This window comes from Saccopteryx bilineata, chromosome 2, assembly GCF_036850765.1.
Source record: "Saccopteryx bilineata isolate mSacBil1 chromosome 2, mSacBil1_pri_phased_curated, whole genome shotgun sequence".
NCBI classification, from domain to species: Eukaryota; Metazoa; Chordata; class Mammalia; order Chiroptera; family Emballonuridae; genus Saccopteryx; species Saccopteryx bilineata.
In genome coordinates, this window is record NC_089491.1 from 371918428 (window position 1) to 371935269 (window position 16842).

The following is a 16842-nucleotide window of genomic DNA, read 5'->3' on the forward strand; positions in this document are numbered from 1 at the left end:
CATAAACTCTCCAGAACTCAGAGACTGCCAGATGACTAACCTGTAGTTTGCTTCATCAGGTTTCAGGCAATCAGACCAACGTAGCCCAGATAAATACACCAGGGTCCTCCGATTCACGGTGAGACAGGGTGGGAGAGGCAGACCGACTCTGGGCGCGTGTCTGAGAGTGTGCTTGTGGGTGAGTGTGTATAGTCTCAAGAGCTTCCTTGGCAGGAATCGGGGAGGGCCTGCAATGATTTCAGTCACTTCTGGATGGCCCGTTCCTTACCTCCTAAAAATGTCTAAATTGGGGCTGTTGCTAAGCACTGAGCGTAAGTGGAGGGGTTGACAATCTATTTGGAGAGATAGAACAGGTGCCAGAGAAGTAAAATAAGGAGGCTGTTTTAAGTGCTGATTGGGCTGGAGCAGGAAGAAGCCAAGACCTGAAGTCAGAAGTTGTTGGTCTCAGTCAGGAACACCATTCCCTAGTAGCATGACTTAATCTCTGAGCCTCAGCTGTCCCATCCATATGCTAATAATACCACCTCCTTCACAGAGCCTTCATGAGGGCTGCACGTGGCAATTACAAGAGAAGACATCAAAAGCACTTAGCTTAGAGCCTGGTTTATTCCTAACTCTTTTAGGCCAAGGACTGGGCTGTTACATTTCACTTTGATTCTCTGGCCTCAAAAGGACTAATGTTCTGAAACCAGAGGGCTGAGAAACTGCTAACTACCCGTTTTGCCTCCGGTCTCTCCCTCTTCTCAGTCAACCGATTACATACAGCAGTGGTGATCCAGAGATTGTGCCCACACCTGACTGGCCATCAGTAAAAAGCAGATGAGCAACCCCAGCTTCCCACCACCCAGCAACACCGCCACTCCAAAGCCACCCGCTCCTGACCCACTCTAGAAGACAGGCTAGCCGGGAATAAAATGTGATTTCTTCCTGGAAAGAACTGAGACTGGTCAGCATTGTGAGACAGGGATGAGGGGAAGGGGACAGGAAGCCCCATGAAGGGGATGGAGAGGGTGAGAGAAGATAGTGGAAAGCAACTGCATGCTTCTCCAGGCAATGCGAATGGGAGAACTTGGCCTTGGACTCATCGCGTTGACAGCTCCACTAGCCTTTTTTTTTTTTTTTAGCAATGATAGTTCTGTCCGGGATTTAGGTTTATGACTCTCACAGAAGCCATCACCCCTTTCTCCTATCCGATGCTTCCTGAGATACAGCTCGGGAAGGAGGGGTTGTCTCCCACCAGAGCAGGCCTGGGGCAGCAGTAGGAAGAGATGGCAGACAGGGAGGGACCCCCCAAGGGAGGAATCCCCCAAGTCCAAGGTATTGCCAGGCTTACAGTGGGCATTCAGCTATTGATGGGTGATGGGAGGTGGGAATGGAGTGAAAGAACTCAGAGTAAAGGGGAGCTACAACCTCAGGCATAGGACACCTGACCCTGGGAAGGGGGTGGGGACTGGCCCACAAAAACCCACATGTCTCTTCCTTCCGGAGCTGCAGACTTTCCAAGGAATAGAGATGACCAAGAGGCTCCAAAGGCCCAGGAGTCTCCCTACTACTCCCAGACACCAGGGTCCTCCAAGCCAGCACCCTCTTCCACCTGGGACTAGCAAGGAGGATGCCTGGGTCCTGTTATTGTGACTCACACAGCATTGCCTTTGGTCAGATCGAAGGAGCCCCTTACTGTAGTATGTCCTGCGGGGAGCAGCTGGGACGCATCTGGAGAGACACAGACAGGACTAAAGTTGGAAGGGACCTTAGTGACATACAGTGAGAGCAAGGGAGAGAGCAAGCTCCTTAGGAGCCATCTCTGAGAAGCCAGGAAGGAAGGACATGGTATTAAGGGGCATAGGGCCTGAGGAATAGACTTTGACACCCGCTCGGACATCAAGAAACAGGCTGAGATGAGACATGTTCGCCAGCTCCCTTCCACTCACAGGAGACTTTTTTTTCTTTAAAGATATTATTTACTGGCCCTGGCCGGTTGGCTCAGTGGGAGAGCATCGGTCTGGCGTGCAGGAGTCCCGGGTTCGATTCCCAGCCAGGGCACACAGGAGAAGCACCCATCTGCTTCTCCACCCCTCCCCCTCTCCTTCCTCTCTGTCTCTCTCTTCCCTTCCCACAGCCAAGGCTCCATTGGAGCAAAGTTGGCCCGGCACTGAGGATGGCTCTGTGGCCTCTGCCTTAGGTGCTAGAATGGCTCTGATTGCAACAGAGTGATGCCCCAGATGGGCAGAGCATCGCCCCCTGGTGGGCGTGACAGGTGGATCCCGGTCGGGCGCATGCGGGAGTCTGTCTGACTGCCTCCCGTTTCCAGCTTCGAAAAAATACAAAAAAAAAAAAAAAAAAGAGGGTAAAAAAAAAAGATTATTTATTGATTTTACAGAGAGGAGGGTAGGGAAAATGAGAAGTAGTTGCTTCACTCTAGCTGTTCACTAGTTGCTTGCTGTATGTGCCTTGACCAGGCAAGCCCAGTGTTTTGAACTGGCGACCTCAGCGTTCCAGGTTGGCTTTCTGTCCTCTGCACCACCACAAGCCAGGTGGAGACTTTTTTTTTAACATTGTTAAGTATAGTTTATTGACTACAATATAAATTCTTTTTTTTTTTTTTTATAGGGACAGAGAGAGCATCAGAGAGAGGAATAGACAGGGACAGACAGACAGAAACAGAGAGAGATGAGAAGCATCAATCATCAGTTTTTCGTTGCGACACCTTAGTTGTTCATTGATTGCTTTCTCATATGTGCCTTGACCGTGGGCCTTCAGCAGACCGAGTAATCCCTTGTTAAAGCCAGCGACCTTGGGTCCAAGCTGGTGAGCTTTTTGCTCAAGCCAGATGAGCCCGCGCTCAAGCTGGCGACCTCGGGGTCTCGAACCTGGGTCCTCGGCATCCCAGTCCGACGCTCTATCCACTGCGCCACCACCTGGTCAGGCTACAATATAAATTCTTTACATTTGGTGGCCTACACATAGCAGCTCTAGCTTGGCCTTCCTAGACTTCTCTGCTCTTGCCAGAACCACCTTGACCCATTACCCAGACATGTAAGTGAGGAGACAGCATAACCTTCTTCCTTCCTCTGGTCCCCCCAACCAGCCGCCAGATCCCCCTCTCCATCCATCCTACTTCAAGTTCAGCTTTACCCACCACCTAAGCTCATCTCTCCACACATCTGATAAAAACCTTAGCCATCTTTAGAGTGAATACCATTTCTGCTCAGCTAAAGAACAGAAACTGCCTGCACTTGAGCCCAGTGGGGCCTGGAGTATCTGGGGCTTAGCTTCATCTGAGTGACAGATGCTCAAAGGAAAGCTGAGCCCTCCAGGAGCAAAGGGCGGTCCCGGCTCAGCAGAGCCCAGCCGCTGGGCTGGGTACTGTCAGTCTCGCCTCTGCAGGCTTTTGGGAGGATTGCAGCGGGCCCACTCTTGGGCCTGCTTGTGTCTGCTTGCACAGGCTCAGTGTTGGAGGCTCATCACAAGCCAGAAGCTTTCCTTTAATAAATATTTTTATTGATTGATTTTTAGAGAGAGGAAGGGTGGAAGGGAGGAAGGGAGAGAAACATTGATCTGTTCCTGTATGACCGGGGATTGAACTGGCAACCTTTGTGTTTCAGGGCAGCACTCTAACCAAGGGAGCTATCCGGCCCAGGCCAATAAATACCTTTGACAATGACTCTGGCTTTGTCTGTTTTTCCTGTGTAGGCCCATGGGGTGGTAGGTACCTCCCTCCTACTTTGCTTCTGCTGTGAAGAAAATAAAACTGTTTCATGGAGAGAAGCTTGAGCTGGAGGATGGCTGTCTTCCCTAGGAAGCAGGACAGCCTTTAACCAGGAAGGATGCAGAGCCGAAGGGCCTTGGCCAATCCAGCCGTCAGATAGGCAGGGGACAAGTTACCAGGAGAGAAGCAGACCACTTTGTCACATGACCAAAGCCAGGAGGCACAGGAAAGCATCTATGTATCCTAAAAGACCCTGGGGACAGCACTTAATGTCCCTCACGTCACTTCCCCATCAATCGGTGGAAGACCCCAAAATAATTCATTCTTTTAAACTTGATTTTAGAGAGAGAGGAAGGGAGAGAGTCAAACATTGATCTGTATGTGCCCTGACTGGGGATCGAACCTACAACCTGTTTTTCGGGATGACACTCTAATCAATCAAGCTATCCAGCCAGGGCAAGAGTTCATGTTTTTTTTTTGTGTGTTTTTTTTAATGTTCTCTGTTGCCTTTTTTTTTGTCTTTATTTTTTTCTATTTTTAAAATTTTTTTATTTTTATTGAATCCAGAGAGAGGAAGGGGGGTAAGGGGGAGACAGAAGCATCGATCTGTTTCTGTATGTGCCCCAGCCAAGGACCGAACCAGCCACCTCTGCATTGCAGGACAATGTTCCAGCCAAGCGAGCCATCCAGCCAGGACATGTTTTTTGTTTTTAATTCAAAACTCCTTTAATATTTTGACAGGAAAAACAAGAAACTTTTTATTTATTTTTAATTTATTCATTTTAGAGGAGAGAGAAAGAGAGAGAGAGAAGAGGGGGGAGCAGGAAGCATCAACTCCCACATGTGCCTTGACCAGACAAGTGCAGGGTTTCGAACTGGCGACCTCAGAATTCCAGGTCGACGCTTTATCCACTTTTTTTTTTCCAGTGGACTCTTCCTTTTAATTTTTAAATTTTTATTTATTGATTTGAGATAGAAAAAGAGCAAAACATCGATTTGTTGTTCCACTTATCCATGCATTCATCTTGTATGTGCCCTGACCAAGATCGAACCTGCAACCTTAGTGTCTTGGAATGACGTCCTAGTCAACTGAGCTACCCAGCCAGAGCATTAATGAGGGAGGAAAAGTACAAGATTTTCTCTGGGACTGCACAGACAGGGAGGCCAAGCCAGAAATGTTTTTCCTATTCAACATGTATGCTCGGTGCTACAGGTTTGTCTCTTGAAAAGAACTGCACCATCACTCCTATGCTAGGGTAGCGCTGTCCTGGGTATCCTACACCAGGTTCCAAAACCTTGCAGCTGATTTCACTCTTTGATTGACTTCACCCTCCAGGTGTCCCCAAACTACGCCCACAGGCCGCATGTAGCCCCCTGAGGCCATTTATCCGGCCCCCCACCGCACTTCCGGAAGGGCCACCTCTTTCATTGGTGGTCAGTGAGAGTAGTACTGTATGTGGCGGCCCTCCAATGGTCTGAGGGACAGTGAACTGGCCCTCTGTGTAAAAAGTTTGGGGACCCCTGCATCTGGACAAACCTCTCTGCATTTATTTTGAGAGGCTGAATCTGAAAGGAGCCTCAGGTCAGGGGATTTAGAGGACGTTTGGTGGCTTCCTGAACTTGCAAGAAACTTCTATGTGTTACAAAAGATTTTCAGTCTACCCATCTTGTTATACAGTGTTATAAAGACTCCATTATATTTTAAAGGTCTTGTTTTTTAAAGTTAACCCAGAGGAATGACATCCTGTAACATTTTGTGGTCCTTCTGGCACTAGCTCCTTTGTTATAAAAGCTCTCTTGAGTATGATTTGGGGAATGACTTTCCTCTGGCCCTCTCTCTGTCTCAGTGGTCATATTTATCTAGGTGATCCAGAAGACTTTTTTTTTTTTAATTAAAGAAGTAATTTAATGGTTGAAGATATATTACTTTCTGTACATTTTCCGAGATGTGGTGCATGCATGTGCACACACACAAATTTAAAGTAGCTCTTTATGTTCTGAATTATTGAAACAGAGAGTTCATGTTTTTAAAGCCAGATAAAATTAAAGCTTTTTCCACCTTCAGGCAGGAGAAGACCAGACCTTAGAAGCTAGGCAACTAAGGTGCTAAAAACAGAAAGGGCAGGGGCCACTCCAGGGCCCTGAGGACTCTAAGGTAACTCGGAGGAAACATCAGGTCAGACTCCTCAAGACAGACCTTAGGGAAAACCTGGTGGCAGCCCCTAGAAGGACCGGGCTTCTCTTTGTGTGGAAGTCAGAGGATGTTGCTGTCATGTGTATGTATGTGTGTGTGTGAAGTTAACTTCCACAGAAAGTTTCTTGTGCCGAGGGTGTGGGTGTGGGTGTGGGTGTGGGTGGCGGGGCGGGGCTGGGGCGGGAGAGTATGATAAAGCAGTGCTTTTCCTTTGGCAAAATCACCACAGTCCTTCCGTGGGCACCATGGAGTTGTGAGAGATACAGACCAGGCTAGCAGATGCCTGGAATTTGAGGAATGCAGACATGTGACGGCAGCTGAGGGACCAGCTAGTGAGGCACCGATGTGTTTCCCCGGCAGTCCACATATTCATAGTTCTGGAAGACCAGCTGCTCTGAGTGGCTCAGGTAGGTATAGGTCAAGGTGCCCCTGGAGAGGAAGCAAGCTTTGTCACTGTGTCTGGGAGGAAGAGGACAGCTCTGGCCCTGCTCTGCCATCAGGAGGGTGGGTTGGCTTCCTCAGATACCAGCCCCCTGTCTTTGGTTCCCCATTCTCCTAAGACATCTGGGATTGCTGCCCTGCCTGTGTTCCAGACAGCTCTGCGCTGTCACAGTAATAGCATATAAGCAAATTGGGACCTAGAGAGCGGACTAGACCTGCTATTCCCAAGAATTAACAGATTCATGGATCAGCCTGGATGACTTGCCTCTCACAAGGTGGGCTGAGGAGAGACTGGAGTCAGAAGTGGGAGAGGGGACACCAGGGCTCCAAGCCCTACTTACTGGATGTGCAAAAGGACATGGTGGACTTTGATTTTCAGCCAAGTACAGATTTTGCTGAGGGGGGAGGAGGGAGAGAGAAACACATCGAATCACATTTCACACTGAGTAGCCTATCAGAAGGCTTAGAGACCTGCAGGTGTCCCACCCAGCCTCCTAACCGCCTGGGTCCCTCTCCATCAGGGGCCTCAAATGCCACTCTACCCCTCCCCTCTCCCTCTGCCTAGCAGGAGTATGTCACCCTGCTGTAATATCACTCCTCCAATCCCTACCCGCTTGGCCCAAGCACGTGCTGGCCCCTCCCTCCGCAGAGAACAAAACATTCATGCTTCTTAGCAATTCGGCTGATGAACCCAAGGCCACATATTGTAAGGATTAACCAAATTCTAGCCTGTTTATTCTAACCTAGCCCCAAACAGGAAGAGGATGGGGACACTGAACCGTTGCACATTGCAGCCTCAGCCATGAGTGCAGGCCAAATGCTAGCTGCAGGGTTTGCTAAGCAATCAAGAACTCTGGTAGGAATTAAGGCTGATTTCCAACAGAAAAGAGGCCAAGGGAGAAGAGATCAAGGGATACTCACTATGTGTTTTCATCCCAGATCTTGTTGGCTACTGCATAAAATATCTGTCAATCAAATGGGCATAGGGTTAGCCCTATCTCCAGTTGCTGCCCCCTTCCCATCACCACACACACCCATCTACCTGTGGGCAGGGCTGGCCAGGGAGAGGTAGTCACCTGTTTATTGGCCAAAGGGTTGATGTGTAGGAGGAGGCTGTCGGAGACATGCCCCACCACGAGGGACAGGTGCAGAACCTCAATGGTTAGCTGGGTCACAATGATGGGGTAGTAATTACTATTTGAGATGTTCAAGATATTCTAGGGTTGAAGAGAAGGAAAGGGAGGAGTGAGAGTGGCCTTCCTTGGAAAGGAGAAATCAAACGGTTTCAAAACCCCAGACTGACTGAGCCCCACCCCCAATACGGGCCTCAGCTGCAGAAGACCAGTGCCAGGAGCCCCTCACAGGGGCTCTTAATGGTGAGGGCCACTTTAACTAAAACATTAAGCTGGCTCAGCATCCAGTCTTACCCTGCCCATTCAGGAAGTCTCAGGCACGCCACCCCCATTATACCCAGTGATTTATTTCTCGGGCCCTGATTCTGACCCCTCACTGTGTAGAGTCCCAATCCTACACAATCTGTTATGGGACTCAAGGCTGCCCTGCTTCTCCCCAGGTTTCTAACAGCCTCTGGGTGCCGTAAGGTCCCTGGCTACCCGTGTCCAGAGTCACAACACAGGGCAAGGGTTACAGAGAAGTACTGCTGGGAAGATGGGGGTCAGAGCCCAGGGGTACAGGCATCCACCCACCGTTAGGTTGAGGAGGACATCAGCCTTATCAAAGGCCACAGTGGAGGAGTTGAGGCCCGCAGGCTGCACAGCGATGGACCGAGGAAACAGGAAAAAGATGATGAGGGAGGAAGTCACCAGACATATGAGCACCGCCAGGAACACGAAGAGCTTCCTGTAGGAAAGCAGGGCCCATGGTAGAGGAGTGGAGACTTCTGAACATCAAGGAAACTCAGGCAGGGGGCGTTCAGACACTCCTTCACGTACAGGCTCTCCTCTGAAGTCTGCCTCCCCCCACAAGTATACATTTAGCCCCCTGGATGTGGAGGACCAACCTACACTCAAATGTGGCCCAAAGTAGGTAGGAACACAGAATTGGGATGTAGATAGTTTGGCTTCCATTCCCAGCTCTCTGTACCCCACTGGTCCAGTAGCACTGAGCAACCCTAAGCCTCAGTTTTTACTATAAAATGGAGATAATTGTACCTACCTCATAGAATCTGATATGGCTAATGCATAAAAAAGCAATGATCCCAAGTCCTGACACATAGCTAAAGCTCAGCAAATGCTAACTACTACCACTGGGAAAAGTCAGTACACATGAATTTTGAGAGTCCTGAATAATCAGAACAGGATGTCATTTGTCCATCTAATTAAAAATTGACACGGGCATTAAAAAGATAGCACCTTGGAAGAAACTTATGAGGGGCACTGCTAGATATGGATTCTGGTGCAGTGGTGGGGAAGGCTGGGACTGAAGCTGAGGACCTTGGGAGGAGGTTGTAGGAATCCATATCAAATGGACACAGATGATAGTCAGGGTCATGACCCCCTCCCCAGTGAAATTCAGGGCTGCCTCTGAGGTTCTGATGTGTCTCAGAACAGGGAGCAGCTGGTTTTCCAACTCTACTGGGAAGAGAACAAGCAGATCTGGGCTATCACAGCAAGGGAAGCTCTTAGGAAAAATAACTTCCCCAAACCAGTTGCAGCCAGGGCCACTCCCTCCCTCCTGGAAGGACTTGCATACTCAAGAGGTCCTCTCTATCTTTGAAAGGGAGCCATGCTCTTTGAGGCAGTGATGCTCAGGAGGACACTGAGTGGCTTCAGATAGCTATGACCAGATTTCTTAAATCAGGAAAATCCTTGGAAACGGAACTAGTCTGAGCTCAGTGAGGCTCAGGTTTTTTTGAGGGAGAATCAATGGAGAAAAACTGGAAGGAGGCAGAACGGGGGAGACAAAGAACAGACTCCAGCAGCAACGGCCTATGGGGCTGAGGAGTTGAAAGAGGGGCTTACGTGTGCCTGGGCTTCAATCTCTGGTCCCCATAGGGGATGAGGGCCACCAGCTGCTTCTCTAGCTCTGTAGACAGAAAGAAGTGAGAGGAAGGGCTACGAAGTGTCTATGACAGATGTTTCCTGTGCCAGCCTGCCAGAAGTCCCCCTCCACACCACAGAGCAATGTCAGACACATGCCACTTCTGCCCCAGAGCAGGACTGGGAGCACTGGGCTGTGCTGCTGAAGTTGGCAGCTCAGTTTTGCTATCTCTAGAATGAAAGTGAGATTTTTCACAAACATGTGAAGAATCTCTGCAAGCCACCAGCAAATTAGAGCCTAGCTTCTTTGAAGAAGTCGGTTTCTAACTTCCTGAATCCTAAGGCACAGTGTTTAAGGGAGGGACGCTGGGAATCCCCTGGGGATTTTAACCGGGAGTACAACCATGGCCGGAAGGGTCAGCATCTCCCTGGCCAGCCTGAAACTGGGGGACCAAGAGCTAGGAGACCCAACCCCATTCAAGGAGTCTTAGTGGCATAGTGGCACCTGGCTATGGGCCAGCTGACTCCATAGAGCTTTTCCTGGATTCAGACTATTTCTAGAGCCTCAACTGAGCCACTCACCTAGAGGGATCTTTCCATTGCCCTGGCAGGTGGGACAAGTCACAAAGCTGGTACCAGCAGCCCTTTCACAAGGCACACAGGTAGAAAAAAACCTCCTGCTACCGTTGCTGCCAATGGCTGAGTCAGGGGGTAGGATCGACTTGCATTCATCCTCCTGAGAGCCCAGCTGGGAGAACGTCTCACTCATCGTTCAGGGGGCTTTTTCACTAATGAGAAAAGCACAAAATTTAGTGCTAAGCTTGTTAGCACTGATGTTGAATGTCACTCTGGTTTTAGGTTCTCAAGAAGGCAAAGGGCACCTGACCAGGCGGTGGCGCAGTGGATAGAGCGTTGGACTGGGATGCGGAAGGACCCAGGTTCGAGACCCTGAGGTCGCCAGCTTGAGCGCAGGCTCATCTGGTTTGCGCAAAAAGCTCGCCAGCTTGGACCCAAGGTCCCTGGCTTGAGCAAGGGGTCACTCGGCCTGCTGAAGGCCCACCCTCAAGGGACATATGAGAAAGCAATCAATGAACAACTAAGGTGTCTCAACAAGAAACTGATGATTGATGCTTCTCCTCTCTCTCTGTTCCTGTCTATCTGTCCCTAATCTATCCCTCTCTCTGTCCCTGTAAAAATAAATGAATTAATTAAATAATAAAAAAAAGAAGGCAAGGGGTCCCACCATAATTTCAGCAAGTTCAAGCCTAAGCAATCAAGCAGTTATAGTGGACTCTCAGGTCAGAAGTATCAATGCATTTGAACTTCTTTTATTATTGTTGGAGAGCTCAATCTGCCTACAAAAGGGAAAAGAAAAGCAAAAGTTATTTCACTTTAAGGGACTTCCATAAGTGAATGGCAAAACACTTTTTCTTTCCTCTGGGAAAGTTTCTGAGCAGTCATTCACTTCAAGGGAAATAAATTGGATAGGGCAGGGGACTACAGTTAGTGGAGTCCCTTCTTCCTATGTAACCAGACAACTCTGAAGAGGTAGCACCTGGGAAGAAATGCCTGTGGTCTCCCAGCCCAGGTGCAGAAGGAAAGCTTCCATTCCTTAGTCTGGGCAGGTGCTGGCTTTAATAGGAAGGCAGGAATTCTTTGAAACAAGAGAAAGGAGGCTGACTGGTCACAGGTGAGGCTAAGAACTCTAAAATAACCCTGGAGCATAAGCCTCTTCACTGCTTTCTGAGGTGGGGTAGGCAAGAATGCTTGAGGGACGGGGGTCTGTCCTTCACTAGGAAAGGCCAGGGCTAAATCTTCTTCCCCAAAACTCAAGAGTGGTGGCACAACGAGTGGACAAGGTGAGACGCACTCAGACTTTCCTGGGCTGAAATAAAGGGAGCCTCACCTGGTTTAGGTCTGGGATCCGAGGCTCCTCTCAGCAGGTTTGGGGTTGCGTCTATGGGAAGGAGAGCCTGCGGGGCAGGGTGACCCGAGAAGCCAGGGCTGGAGCCGCCCAGGGAAACCTGTCCCCTTCAGCAGTCCTGGGGGACCCAATGAACCGCGTTGGAAGAAATGGGGAGGGGCGACCCCCGCCTCCCGGGAGGGCCAATCTGCTTCCCATCCTACTCCTGGGCCGGCGTTAGGCCCAGATTGGGGTGGGGTTTAGGATCGGACCGAAAGGCTGGAATTTCACTGAGGGGAAATTTCACGTCCCACCAGACACCCCCGAGAGGCCGTTAGTCGAGATTGGTAGCCGCGTGTGCCTGTGTGTTGGGCTAGGAGGCACAGAAGGTGCCTTGGCCCTTGCCTCCCAAAGAAGGGTCCTTTCCCTCCGGCCCGTGAGTGCCTTACCCTCCCGGCCACACGGCAGCAGAAACGGCTGCAAGCGGAATCGAAAGTGCGGAAGCCAGGGGCTTGCTCCAAGATTTGACTCGGTGCCTTGGGAAGTCCCGCCCAGCTCCTCCGGCCCCGCCCTCCTAAGCAGGGGCCCGCCCCTCTCAACACAGCAGGAGACGCTCTCGGTTCCTCAGCTCACTCAGTTCCTGGACGCTGCTCCCACAAGACCGGCCAATCCAAATAGGAGTTTCAAAAGAACCTTTATTTCACTTTTTTCCCCCAGCGGGTATGTACAACTGGTCAGACGGCCTGACCCCAGGGCACTCCTGGACCCCTACAATACGACTCAGATGTTCAGGACAGGTCTCGCAACACATCAACCCAATTAATCACATACACCCTGCCGCTCAGCCTCTACCCAGATGCCCGGATAAAAACGTTTTAAATAATGAACAGCCTGGTTGGCTTGCAGTCTGAATCCTGGCTATTGATTAGCATTCAAGAGTTATACTGTAAATAAACATTTATGGTTAATGGCTAATGATTAATTAAAATCATTTATTATAAATACCAACCAGGTTAAATAATACTATTTTACTACCCTTTCCCCCTTCGGGCTGGGGTGAGATTATCTTCTATCCCTTTAAGTCATTTTCATGAATATATCTTTTAGTGTTTTTGTAACCTCTTTCTTCACCAATTGTACCCAAGACCCTTCTGTAAACAAAGTGAGGCCGTGCACTCCTGGAAGCAAGCTCTTCCCTGCTCATCCTGGGGTTAAATCAAAACTTTTTCAGTGTTTGCCCCATCCAACTTTTGCAAAACACCAGCCTCTTCTTCCTGTTCTAGACTCGCTAGGGCTAGGTACCCCTGAACAGATTTCAAACATTCAGGAAGTCATTAGGATTTCCTGCACTTCATGCACACTCATTTGCCCACCCCTGAACTTGCCTGAGATTAACACAGGAGGCTGCCTTCATTTCCCACATTTCTATCTCCCTCTACTGTAAATAAGATCTGTCCTGACATAACAAAAAAAGTAACTGTTAAATTTACTTTCCCTTTAATGAAGTTTTTTTCCTTCCTCTTTAAGATTAGCACAATATTTCACACTACCTAATTTTTTTCTTAAATAAAAAAAAAAATGTACGCAAAACTACTACAATAGATACTGCTGGCAGTTTAATTAGCACATGCCCTTCTCCTTTCACTGAAGTTCAAAGACCCAGAAGGTCAATGGCCTCTTCAGAAAACAACAGTGCCAATTACTAAGCCTTGCAGGGAAATGACTTCCTCCTTGAGAAAGGAAGAGTAACATTCCTATTATGCTCTGGGTATTATTTCAATACCACATAGCATGAGGTTTGGGGGAGGGTAGAGAAATTATGAGCATTTTTTGAAAACAACTTTCAGGGTTAATTTCTTTTCAAAACTGACAACATACAACCCCATAAAAACATCCATATCAACCAACAAAAATACCCAATTTCAATACAAACAGAAAGAAAAATCGTTGTATAGAAAGTTCAAGTTATACTGTTCAACACACTAAAATGGAGAAAGGAGTTTTATCCAAATCAACTGAAAACCTATCTTCCTATTCATCAATGTCTAAAGCAAAAATTTACGTTCTGGTCTTTGATTTGCTCCAAAAAATACTGTAATACAGGTTATTGTCTTGACAATTCAGTGATGGGCCCAATACAGATTCATCAGATTAAAAAATAAACAAGGGCTTCTACCCCACACCCCAATGACAATAAAGATCATCTCTGAGCAGCAAAGTTATTTAATACATGGTCACTCCTCAATAGCGGTGGCTGTACCAGTCGTTGTTATTGATCTGCAGGAGTTCTGTCACAACTTGCAGGATGTTGTAATTGTGTTTCTTCAGTAGCCTCAAGTTCAGCTGCCTGTCACAGAATCCCATTTCAAAGAGATGGGCCATCAGGGCTGCTGTCTGATCTTCAGAAACTATTGGCTGTACATGTCAAGAAAACCAGAGAACATTTTCTGTATTATTTACATTTATCTGGTAAATCATATTAATCTTTCCAGATTTATTAAAAATATTAGATAGTTAGATGCAAGGATATTACCTCTTGTCCACCTAATACCTAGTAGGTCATCTAAGTGGAAGAAGACTGTTTTGGATTAGGTACGGTTTGTACCCAAAATCAGAAACCTAGCCTGACCAGGCAGTGGCGCAGTGGATAAAACATTGGACTGGGATGCCGAGGACCCAGGTTCGAGACCCTGAGGTTGCCAGCTTGAGTGCGGGCTCTGGAAGCCCTATGAAACTAAAGGTAATCATGAGGATGGGGCAAGGCTAAGCAAGAGATGAGACTGTTACTGGAAGTTAGCATGAAAAATTTAGCCAGATATGCAAGAGCTGGACAAAAATCTGCCTGGAAAATGACATCCTAGGTCAGGGGTCAGGAACCTTTTTGGCTGAGAGAGCCATGAATGCCACATATTTTAAAATATAATTCCATGAGAGCCATACAATATGTTTAACACTAAATACAAGTAAATGTGTGCATTTTATGTAAGACCAACACTTTTAAAGTACAGTAAGTCTCTGAATTCTTTTTAATAACATTGTTATGCTGTTGCTAACCAATGATGAATAAAGTACGTTGTTGTTTTTTTTATAGAGACAGAGAGAGTCTGAAAAGGAGATAGATAGGGAGAGACAGATGGGAACGGATGATGGCTTTATAGTCTGGTTGATACGTGGTGAGGTTAAGCTTCATGCAGGCGTTGAGACTTCCATCTATTAAATGTGATTGTAGGTTGGTCTTAAAGTTCTTCAGATGTGAGAAAGACTGCTCACATGCATATGTAGAGCCAAACATTGTCAGTACAGTAATACTCACATGCTGCATTGTGTGGTATGTGATGGGAAGCGTGTTCCAGGTTTTGACAACCAGCTGGTGTGTGGTTTGAAGTTATTTCATTTCTACCCATTTGTGTTTGCTCCCCAACTCTGCATGCTGTCGTGCAAGTCTTTCCAAATCTTCATTCAGTGACTTGAACTTATTCACCCACATGCGAGGCCTTCAGGTCAGTAGTTCGTAGCTCAAAATCTCTGACAGAGACACCGGGGATGTAACTCAGGCCGGCGCTGTCCACTACACACTTGTGTGGATGGGTGATGAACTTAAAAAGACCAGTGCGCTCACGAAATTCTCCAAAGCACGCTTTGAATGACTGCAGGAGATTAGATGTGAAGCCTGCTAGCTGCTGCAGATCAAGATGTTGAGCAGGGTCACTTGCTGTGCATGCATCTTTAAAGTCTCCCAGTTTTTCAAAATGTAATAATCGACCCGTTTCAATGCCCGTGATGAAGAGTTCCAGCTGTTTTCAAATGCTAACACTGCTTGTTGAAGGGATAAGACTGCATTTCCAACGCCTTGCATTTTCACATTGAGCTGGTTCGGATGTTCAGTCATGTCCACGAGATAGAACTTCAGGAGCCACTCAGTGTTAGCTAACTCAGGATGCTCAACGTTTTTCATTTTAAGAAAAGTCTGGATTTTGTTCAGACAAGCTGCGAAATGGCTGAGCACCTTCCCTCTTGACAACCAATGCACATTGCTGTGCAGAAGCAGACCAGGATAATTATTCCCAACTTCATCCAGCAGTGTTTTAAATTGGCAATCATTTAAAGCTCGGGCAACAATAAAGTTGACCACCCGAATGACCAGAGATATCACCTCACCAAGCTGCTTGCCACACATCTGAGCATAATGTGCCTCCGGATGTAGGATGCAGTAAAAACTTAGGACGGGTCTCTTTTCATGTTCACGAAGAAGTGCTACGAATCCTCTTTTTCCCCACCATGCACAGAGCACCATCAGTACACACCGAAATAAGTTTATCCATCGGTAGATTTTTTTCTATAGTGAACTTAGTCTTGTTGTCTCTTTCATAGGCAAAACAGCAAGACTTTCCTCACGTAGTGTATCACCAACAGCATACCTTGCAATCACGCTGAACTGGGATAAATAGCTTACGTCTGTTGACTCATCCAAAGCAAGAGAAAAGAATGGTGCTGCATTTATTCACTTGTGTTGCCTCAATTTGATTTGCCTTCATGATGGTATGATCATGAACAGTTCTTGCCGACAGAGGCATGTCTTTTATTCATTTGAATATCTTGTCTTTATCCAAAAAGTAGTCAAAAAGTTCATTGACAACATCAAGCATGAATGTTTTGGCATACTTCCCATCTGTGAATGGCTTTCCGTTTCTCACAATTGCTAAAGCACCAGCAAAGCTAGACGAATTCCAGTCACCTTGTTGGGTCCAAACACGGAGTTGCTGCTGACTAGTTTGCACTCAGCACAGTAGCTCTTGACATGCTTTCTTCCTGCTGTCCCCCATTGGATATTTCGATGCAAATGTAGTACGGTGTGTGTCGAAGTGCCGCTTTATATTTGACTGTTTCACTGATGCAATTTTATCATTGCATATTAGACACACTGCAGAACCTGCTTTCTCCACAAAGGTGAATTCCTCTGTCCATTCCTGCTGAAAAGTACGATACTCCTCATCTTTTTTTTCTTTTAGCCATCTTCTTCGTCAAAAGGGTTTCTAGCTAGCTGACTACTGATTAAAAGGAGAAAGTTTACTTCCTGACCTCACAACGACCCGTGTACATTACGCATTATCCAATAAAAATTTGGTGTTGTCTCGGAGGACAGCTGTGATTGGCTCCAGCCGCCTGCAACCATGAACATGAGCGGTAGGAAATGATTGGATTGTAATACATGAGAATGTTTTATATTTTTAATGTTATTATTTTTTCATTAAAGATTTGTCTGCGAGCCAGATGCAGCCATCAAAAGAGCCACATCTGGCTTGTGAGCCATAGGGTCCCGACCCCTGTCCTAGGTGACCTTTTTTTTTTTTTTAAATTTTTAAAAAATTTATTCATTTTAGAGAGAGGGAGAGAGAGAGAGAGAGAGAGAGAGAGAGAGAAGAGAAGAGACAGAGAGAGAGAGAAGGGGGGAGGAACTGGAAGCATCAACTCCCATATATGCCTTGACCAGGCAAGCCCAGGGTTTCGAACCGGCAACCTCAGCATTTCCAGGTCGACGCTTTATCCACTGCGCCACCACAGGTCAGGCCCTAGGTGACCTTCTTTTTTTTTTTTT

At 47.5% G+C, this 16842-nt stretch overlaps 2 protein-coding genes across 8 annotated transcripts in view; both read right to left on the reverse strand.

Annotated features, from left to right (window-relative positions):
* Positions 1–4647: 4647 nt before the first annotated feature.
* Positions 4648–11775, reverse strand: TMEM106A (transmembrane protein 106A). Of its 4 annotated transcripts, none has more exons than XM_066263522.1 (9): positions 11696–11775; positions 11250–11385; positions 9926–10131; positions 9326–9389; positions 8051–8204; positions 7421–7561; positions 7266–7309; positions 6686–6739; positions 4648–6332 (listed from the first exon to the last, which is right to left on the reverse strand). In XM_066263522.1, the coding sequence occupies exons 3-9, from the start codon at positions 10110–10112 to the stop codon at positions 6233–6235; spliced, it is 744 nt and encodes a 247-aa protein (XP_066119619.1). In that variant the 5' UTR covers positions 10113–10131; positions 11250–11385; positions 11696–11775; the 3' UTR covers positions 4648–6232. The 4 variants fall into 4 exon arrangements, with proteins under 4 accessions (XP_066119619.1, XP_066119621.1, XP_066119620.1 ...); XM_066263524.1 differs by having other exon boundaries at positions 11250–11316; positions 11696–11765; XM_066263523.1 differs by lacking the exon at positions 11696–11775 and adding an exon at positions 10587–10698 and having other exon boundaries at positions 11250–11687.
* A 146-nt stretch (positions 11776–11921) lies between these two features.
* NBR1 (NBR1 autophagy cargo receptor) overlaps positions 11922–16842 on the reverse strand; it is a 41102-nt gene continuing 36181 nt past the window's right edge. For all 4 annotated transcript variants that reach the window (XM_066263528.1, XM_066263530.1, XM_066263529.1 and 1 more), the window contains one exon: positions 11922–13661. In XM_066263528.1, the coding sequence (XP_066119625.1) occupies positions 13488–13661 (174 nt within the window). In that variant the 3' untranslated portion in view covers positions 11922–13487. The remainder of the gene's footprint in view (positions 13662–16842) is intronic.